General features: G+C 36.4%; 1 protein-coding gene across 2 annotated transcripts; it reads left to right on the top strand.

Moving 5' to 3' along the window:
* The first annotated feature begins 836 nt into the window (after window positions 1-836).
* LOC132181153 (uncharacterized) lies at window positions 837-6924 on the top strand. Of its 2 annotated transcripts, none has more exons than XM_059594238.1 (6): window positions 837-1389; window positions 1523-1655; window positions 2428-2563; window positions 3190-3226; window positions 4567-4858; window positions 5568-6924. In XM_059594238.1, the coding sequence occupies exons 1-6, from the start codon at window positions 1207-1209 to the stop codon at window positions 5606-5608; spliced, it is 822 nt and encodes a 273-aa protein (XP_059450221.1). In that variant the 5' UTR covers window positions 837-1206; the 3' UTR covers window positions 5609-6924. The 2 variants fall into 2 exon arrangements, with proteins under 2 accessions (XP_059450221.1, XP_059450222.1); XM_059594239.1 differs by having other exon boundaries at window positions 5548-6924.
* Window positions 6925-9012: the final 2088 nt, after the last annotated feature.

Raw genomic sequence — 9012 nt, 5'->3', positions numbered from 1 at the left:
TTAAGTAGTTAGTTTTATTGAGAATGAGAGAAACAATAAAATATTTAATGGGTCTAAATTCTCCATATATAGTCGTATAAAAATAGCTAGGTATGTTTAGGACAGTAATTTCCCATGCATGATTATGGTAATTGCTCGGCTCATTTACAAGATTGACAAAAATGTACTGTTTTGCGTCTTCAAAATAAACAATAGCCCCCAAGCTTAAAGAGTAGCTAAATGATCTGTCTCGAGACCATATTTCATAAAGCAGATGCCACTAGTTTAAATTTTTTCTATATAAAATAAATAAACATATACAATAAAGTATTGTCGTTTCATGACTTTCACAGGGAGTTTTGCCCTATCAGAATAACTTTGTAGAAAACAAAAAGATTCCACTAATGCATAAAAGAGATACACTGAATCAACCCCTTTCATACACAGTAGCCACTGGGCGGTTGACCGTTGACTTCCCCGTGATTTTTTCATTCCCTCCGTTTCCAAATTTCCCCGTCCCGTTTCTGCCACTAGGCAACACGTTCAGAGCATGCAGTTTCCCATGGGTGAGCAACGTAATTATAGGAAAAGTGGTAGGGCTAATTAGTCAACCAAAGTATTTCACTTAAAATAAGCTAAAGTACAGCGAATGAGGGACATAATAATACTAACAAAAACTACTCCCACGCTCATCATTGCGCGTGAACCAAAGCACTTTAGCGGATAATGCCAGGTAATGATAATGACGTGGTGAACACATATTATAATGGCGCGTGAGAGAGTGATTTGAGCAAAATAATGTAAGGAGGTGGGGTCTGCTGTGTATATAATTCATGTCCGTATTATGAGAGGGCCTTTCCTCTTTTTCCAACTTTTGCTTTCTCTTCCCTCCCATTTCTCTCTCCCTCTCTCTTTTGATCTCTGACCTAATTGTGTTTCTGATCAATATCAACACCACTGCCACCATCACCATCTTCACCAAATTCACCTCTAAATCTTGGAAAGATCCATCCAGGCCTAGTGGGTCTTCCTCATCTTCTAGGACTCATTAACACAAGCACACACATACACAGCCAAGTTTTGCATAGACTTAATTAGATTTGGATCGATATCAGCCGCGCGGGGGTTAGAAGAGAGAAAGAAAGGGAGGGAAGAGATTGTATAAGAGGGTTGAGAGAGAATTTTATTGAGAAGCTAGCTAGCTGTGAATTGAGCCAGCCAACAACAATGACACCAGCTAATTTGGCAGGGCAGTTTGGCGATACCACTTACACCAAGGTGTTTGTTGGAGGCTTGGCTTGGGAGACGCAGAAGGAGACCATGAAGAAATATTTTGAACAGTTTGGCGAGATCTTGGAGGCTGTTGTCATCACCGACAAGGCCACTGGAAGATCCAAAGGCTATGGATTTGTATGCTTATATATTTTTTCTTTCCTCACATTTCCTTGCACAAGGATTCTGGAATTTATCTCTATGTCGGTAGATCTTGAAACAAATGAAAGATCTAAGTTTATTTGATTAATTCATGTAATTCCCATTTCAGGTGACTTTTCGGGAACCCGAAGCCGCCATGAGAGCTTGTGTTGATGCTGCTCCTGTGATAGATGGTAGGAGGGCTAACTGCAATCTTGCTTCTTTGGGTGTTCAGAGATCCAAACCTTCGACACCAAAGAATGGTATACTTGTTTTTTTTTCTTGAATTTTCTACAATCCTATCATATATACTATATGGGCTTTATCTGATACCATAAATCAGATCTGGAAACAGTTTCTTGAAATCTTCCATTTTACTTGTTAAAGATGTTCGTATGTATCTCTTACCATGAATATATAATTATTCCAAGATGCTGCAAACAAGTTTAGTTTTTATATGAATATAACTCCTTACTAATTATTGGTATTAATTAAAGACTTCCATGTAAGATTTTAATCGGTCATTGGAAAATATTCTTTTTTGGGAACACACACATATATACACTGTCAAATGCAGCATGAATATTCTTCCAACTGGAAAGTTCTACTCTGCCTTCCACTCTGCCTTCCATGTAAGAATTCCTTCACATTCCACAAAAATATGTGGAATAAATTGTCTTTCACTTCATGCATATATACAGGCCACACAATCAGCTTTTTCCAAAAGTCCTGTCACTTCTCTCAAATTGTATTAATCGAAATGATATAATTTGTCTGAACCATTTATCATACAGTATAATATATATACAATTCATCATCATGCATTTTCTTTCTTTCTCTCTTTCTTCTTCTTCTTCTTCTTCTTCTTCTCCATCATGCATTTTCTTTCTTTCTCTCTTTCTTCTTCTTCTTCTCCATCATGCATTTTCTTTTTTCTTCCTTCCTTCTCTTAAAGATGCATACCATGAATATATAGCAGAAAAATCAATGTGTGTGTTAATTAATTAATAAAGTTTATTATAATGAATTGGACAGGAGGAGCAGGCAGGAACTTTAGGGTAATGGGCTCCTTTCAGACGGGGTTCGGAGGGGGAGTGGGAACAGCTTTTCCTTCAGCAGCAACCTTCCCTCATTATGCCATCCAACAAGGAGTACCTTATAATCTTTATGGGTATATGAATGTGCCTTTTTCTTTTATAACTCTTCTTCTTTTTTTTCTTTTTTCTTTTTTGTTTTTTTAATGAATTATTTTTTTTATCTCTTTCTCTCTTGTGTTATACATGGGACACTGCACGTGCATTGCCAACTTATGCACACCCGCCCCACCTCATTAAACTAGGCTTTTTATCAAGCATGCTCATCCATCCATCCATCCATCGCGCTATACTACTCCTTCATAGCCTCTCTCTCTCTCTCTCTCTCTCTCACAGATGATGCTCTAGCAACGATGGCATGCATGCATGCACATAAGAGACATATATGCTCGTTCATGCCAGCATGACTAGTACATGTATGTATGTCACGCAACATTAATGTAAGAAACACGTAGAGAGCACATGCATGTGCGGGTGTGCCTAGAACCCTAGACAGTTACATTATGAAATCTTTAATAAGAATGCGTACCTGCAAGCATGCATACGGTGGTGATGATGTTCATGCATGCATGCATTCCTCTCTCTCTCTCTCTCTCTGTTAAATTTGAACTATTTAATTCGTTTGGAATTTTGTGTTCACCAGCTTCGATCAAATTCTAACCCTTTTTTTTTTCTTTTCTCATTTCTCTGATCACTATCTCAGGTACTCTCCGTACTCGCCAGATTACAGTTACCCTACGGTTTGTACATTTTCTCCTTTTTCTCATTTATACACACACACACACACACACACACTACTTCTTACTTCATACTTCTTACTTCATAGGATCCGTCTGTAAAGCCTTCTTTTCAGGAGACAATGACCTTTTGACCTGCAAAGTAACACACACAAATAACAAAGCATATCCTTAATCTTCTTTATCAGAAGAAAATATATATATATATATATATGGCATACTATATATTATCTTTAATAATAATAAATAAAAAAAGATGAAATTTTTTTGGATCAAACGGCTAAGATGCCTTGAAATTAAATGATTTCTACAAGATCTTAGGATCATGTAAGATATATCTTCCTAGTTAGTATAAGTACTCTTCTGATCAAGCTAGTCGGCACATTTTGCCTTTCGACCAAGCAGGCCAAAAATTTCACTAGAGCTATATTTATCTTTCAACAGTTCACCATTAACCCATGGTTTTATTTGCCAACCACAATGTCCAAAGTACTAAAGGGCCACTGGAAAAGCATATATATTTAAAATTTCTTTTTTTTTTTATTATTTTTTTAAACTAAATTCATAATATATATATGAGTAGTGATTTTTGCAACACATATTTGAGCAGTAAAAAATAAAATAATATTTTAACACCGACCGACGTATTTACTGTTTAAGTACGCCGGTATTACAAAAATACTACTCTATATACATATATTTTGCACTGTATAGTAGATGATTAAGTATAATTTCCTGGTTGGTTAACTTAAAATGCAGCAACGAAGGGTTAAAAAGAAAGAAGGTGAGAAAATGAGGGGCATGCAGTACACAGACATTGACGCTGCAGTAGATAATATTTCTTGCTACTTTTTGGGTCCATAAAAATATTGTGGGCAAGAGAGAGAGAAAGTGGGGATGAACGTGGGTGAGTGAAAGAAATAATAATGAAGGAGATCGTCAAAGCATTGTTGGCCAATTGTCTCTTCTGTCTTCTTTATACATTTTGAATAACAGATTTATTTTGGGGGCCCACTCACTCAGTAACCACTTTCACGGTCTTCCAAATATCCACCGACCAACAATGTACACCCAAAATTATTGTCCTCAATGCCATGAATCATGATTTTGACTCCCATTTACAAAACACAACCAAACAAAATAACCTCAACTTGCTTTTTTAACTTCCTACCTACGTTGCTACCAACCCGACATATTATAATTATAATAATAATAATCTCCAAAACAGGAAAAAAAATAATTAATTAATTAATTAAATTCACGTTTGGTAATTTGTTTTTTACGTTGTACGATCGATGATTTTGTGCATGCAATAATAATAACCCATGTTTGTTATGGCACAGAGCTACTACAGCGTTTATGGAGGGGCGGCAGCAGCCCAGTTTCCCATGTATGGAACGGCGGGGCCAGGTGGGATGATGACCGGCGCGGCCACGGCGGCGTCTTTCTACCCATATCTACAGTTTGGAGAAGGGAGTGGTACCGGAGCAGCCACCGGATATAGTTCTGGACAGAGTTATGGTGTGAATTACCCACACCACCTGTTTCAGTATTCGGCCATCAACTCAACCGGAGGGTACCCACAGCACTATGGTGCACCCATGTCTCTTGCACCTACGCCTGCTTTGCAATCAGGTTTGTACGTCATAATTAAACTGGTTTTGTTTTTCGGATTACTAATATATATATAATCTAGCATTATGAAAAAGAAGTATATATATATCAGAAAAATCATTATGGCCATGAGTTTAATTAGCCTTTAGAGTTTCTGAATATTCTTCTAAAAACTATCATAATTTAACATGTTGGCTTAAACTCTCTTTTAATAGGTAAAATCTAACACATAAACTATCTAATTAAAAATGAGAGGTAAATGACGAAGATAAAGTTTAAACTTAAGACCTCTGCTATGATAATATGTTAAATCATTACTTATCCTAAATTAAAGTTTAAGCTGATAGGAAGAAGTACAATTATGGCTTGTTTGTGATTGTGTTTGAGGAGTTTAAAAATATTTTTAACACTCAAAAAGTTCGTTTGAAGAAAAAAGTACTCGTTTGGTAAAAAAATTAAAAGCTTAAGACCTCTGCTCTAATAATATATTAAATTACTATTTATTCCAAAAGTTTAAGCGGATAGAAATAAGTAAATTTAATCAGTACGTTAACATGAGCTAATGTTCAAATTCACAATTTTTTCTCTAATATAATGTTAAATTATAACAAACATGCATGATATTGGTTGTAGAAGATATATATAGTTGTTTCAAATTGATTTTGTGCAAGTGGTTTTTGATTGAAAAGAGTTACTAACATCTTTGACAGTGTGTTTTGCTGTGCCTCAGGCGTGACCGTGGCTCTTCATGCACCAATTCCTCATCGCTAGAGATTCATCTCAGAAACTAGCAACATCAAGCTTCTCAGCTGCTTCTTGAAGTCTCTATTCAGACCTTTGGCCTAACCATGGTTCTCTCTCTCTCTCACTCTCACACTCACTCTCTCAGTGTCTAACACCAGCCCATTCTTGTCATTTGGGCTTCTGCACATATCTATGGCCCCCAATAGGGGCTAAAGAAAACACCTCCACAAGTGTTGGAGGGTCATGCATTTTTCCCCCTTTGCATCTTTTTGAAAAGAAGGGTTCCTTGAAAGAGAACCAAAGCATGTGTGTAACCCCACCAGCTCAAGCTATTGGAATTAGCTAAGTTGGGAAAATAGTTTTTCAATTCTTGGCCATGCATGGAAAGGCCAAGCAAAAAAGAAACTAGCTACCTCGTAACTTTTAGCCTAGGAAAGGCTAAGAAGAAAAAAAAAAAAAACACATGGTTTGCAAAAATTGTAAATTCAACAACTCATGATACAGCGAGCCCCTCACTCATGGAAATTAAGTTTTGGAATGGCTAATCCCTCCAACTTCATGATCAGCTAATCACCTCTAGATGAATTAGAGGCAGTTTTAGCAAAATCAAGGGCATGGAAAATGCCCCAACTTTTTTGTCTGTTAACATGTAGTCTTAGGATTTTAGAGCTAGGACCAGTCATGTCTTTAAAATTGTTTTTTTTTTTTTTAATTACCAACTGCACTTCAAACTTTCACATGGTGCATGCTTTTAACCAACCATCTTCCCTTAGGGTAAGGGGAGGCAATCAGTACTGATTACTCTTGTTTTTTGTTAATTTTGTAAATTCATTGTGGCTAAACATGGAAGTTTTAGCCCCATTTTACTAAACTTTAGGAGGGATAGTGTTTGTTTTCTTAAAAAACAAAAGTATGCATTTTTAGATTTTAATATAGTTCATCATCCTTTTGAGACTCCATCATGGATGTGGAGCTCAAAGCATTTGCATGTGACCCTGGGAGATATTTTGGTTCCCTTGGGTTCTTCTCCACTAACCCTGCACCAACCATGGTTAGGACTTAGGTCAACCTCTTGTCACTCTCTCCTCCCTCTTTCATCACCATCATCATCACCACCACCATCATTCTCTCTCTCTCTCTCCCTCTCTCTCTGCGACTTTCACTTGGAGATGGAACTTGATACTCTTTAATTAATTATATGTATAAGCCTATGGATTGGATTGTAATTAGAGATGCTACTTAGGACAACTAAGACTCATTCTCCATCCATGCTGGTTGTGAGAATGGGTGTGATGCTTAATTCTACTATGCTTTTAATTTGAGACTCTTATATGCTTACTTCTGCCACTCCTTAATTTCTCTAATGCTAAGCAAATTTAATGTTCCTCAAGTTCAAAAATATTGTCGTTGTCTTAAACTGAGAATTTTTTTTTTTTTTTGGCTAGTCATGGGTTGCATACTATATATGCAAATATGTTTGAGAATTATTTTGAGCTCCTATTGATGCCTGCAAGCTTTCAAATATGTAAAATTAGCATGTATCGATCTCAGCATTTCCTGCAAGCTGGAAAATTAGCATGCATCTTATTTTTAAGTGGATTTTTGCTACTACTATAACCAACGACGTGACACCACTGGAGGGTTGGGAAACGAAGCAGAAGAAATAGACAAGAACAAATCAAAACCAAACATGCAAGAACCCCAATCTCTACATGTATCCATAACATAACGAGCAATTATTGCAGCAAAACTCTCTCCTTTGTCTTCAAGCTTGAAGACCAATTGAAGCTGAACAGAGCTTCAGCTTTTCAATGGTAACCGCCTCTTGGTCAACATATCTGTAGGATTGTCCCTTTTGTCAATCTTTTCCAAAGTGAAATATTATCCTTCCTCCAAGAGTGAGCGAGTTAAGTAGTACTTGATGTCTATCTGCTTGGTCCTCCAATGAAAGGTTGAGTTCTTAGCAAGATGGATTGCACTATGGCTGTCACTTAATAGCCTGCCTGCAATGGTTTTGCTCTTATCCAAACTCTTTCAAGAGACCTTTTTATTATCCAAACTCTTTCAAGAGACCTTTTTACTATAACTATTTCCTTCAAGAGACCCTTTAACCATAACTATTTCCTTGCACGCTTTTGTAGCTGCAACATTCTCTGCATTTGTCATGGAGATTGTCAGAGTCTTTCGTAATTGAGACACCCAATTGAATAGAAAAATAAAAAATAAAATTGAGACACCCAATTGACTGCTACATTATATCCAACATAAACACATATATACTCTGTAGTGCTCTTCCTGAAACTGTCAATGTCTCCTACCAAATCTGACTTAACATAACATAGTGTTGAATCTGTAGTACCTTAGAATCCACTTGACAGCTTCCCATCCTGCTTGCCCGAATTGCTCATAAATTTGCTGTCAATTCCCATTGCATGAGAAATGTCCGACCTCATACAAACAATGGCATACATTAAGTTGCATACAGTTGACGCATAGATTATATCAAGCAATTGGCCAATATATTGTCATGTACCCCGTGTCAGGTTATATTGGATAATCGGCTAGTATTTGGTAATGTATTTGGTATTAGATTATATTAGGCAATTGGTCAATATAGGGTCATGTACCTTGTATTATATTATATCGGGAAATTGATCAGTATATGGTCATGTATCTAAATCAAAGTATATCAGACAAATGGTAAGTGCATGGTCATGTTCCCCAAATCAAATTATATTAAACAATTGGTACCCCATAGTAGATTACATTGGGCAGTTAGCTAGGTCATGTACTTCAGATCAAATTATATTGAATAATTTGGTCAATATATAACTATGTACCCCATATTACATTATAGTGGATAATTGGATAGTATATGGTCATGTAGCTCATATCAGATTGTAGTGGAAAATTGGTCAATATATAGTCATGTTACCTTATATCAGATTATGTTGGGCAATTGGTCGAAATGAAGCCATGCACCCTAAATCAAATTACATTTGGGCAATTGTCTAATATGTGGTCATGTACCTTAAATCACTCTTCGTTTGGGTAGCCAATCAAAGAAGAACGGATAGCTAGCCTTATTTCTTAACGAGCCAATGAACGACTAGTTTCCCAATGTAAAGTGAGGGAGAGAGATAATTGATCCCTCAATGACATTATGAGATTTGATGACCCTTCGCTCAAGTAAAAAAAAAAATCCCCAAACGTGATAACTTGCATTATGTGACGTTAAGCGGAAAAAAAATGAAATTCCTACTAGTTGAATAAAATTGTAAAATAACATATCCTAAAACTATATATATATAGAGAGAGAGAGAGAGAGAGAGAGATAGTAAAAATAAATAAATAGATTAAACGAAAAAAAACCATCCCAATGCGACGTGACAATTATGTATTAGAAGTGCTACAAAAGTAGAACAAGTCTA

This window comes from Corylus avellana, chromosome ca5 (assembly GCF_901000735.1).
Source record: "Corylus avellana chromosome ca5, CavTom2PMs-1.0".
In the NCBI taxonomy this organism is placed as follows: domain Eukaryota; kingdom Viridiplantae; phylum Streptophyta; class Magnoliopsida; order Fagales; family Betulaceae; genus Corylus; species Corylus avellana.
Note: the sequence above shows the minus strand (reverse complement) of the source record. Positions and strands in the feature narration are given on the sequence as shown.

What these genes read in the sequence shown, in the direction of transcription:
- LOC132181153 (XM_059594238.1), top strand. Translation starts at nt 1,207, where the DNA reads ATGACACCAGCTAATTTGGCAGGGCAGTTTGGCGATACCACTTACACC. An exon ending in GTACCTTATAATCTTTATGG is followed by an intron (nt 2,564 to 3,189) that starts GTATATGAATGT and finishes TCACTATCTCAG; the next exon opens with GTACTCTCCGTACTCGCCAG. An exon ending in TACGCCTGCTTTGCAATCAG is followed by an intron (nt 4,859 to 5,567) that starts GTTTGTACGTCA and finishes GCTGTGCCTCAG; the next exon opens with GCGTGACCGTGGCTCTTCAT.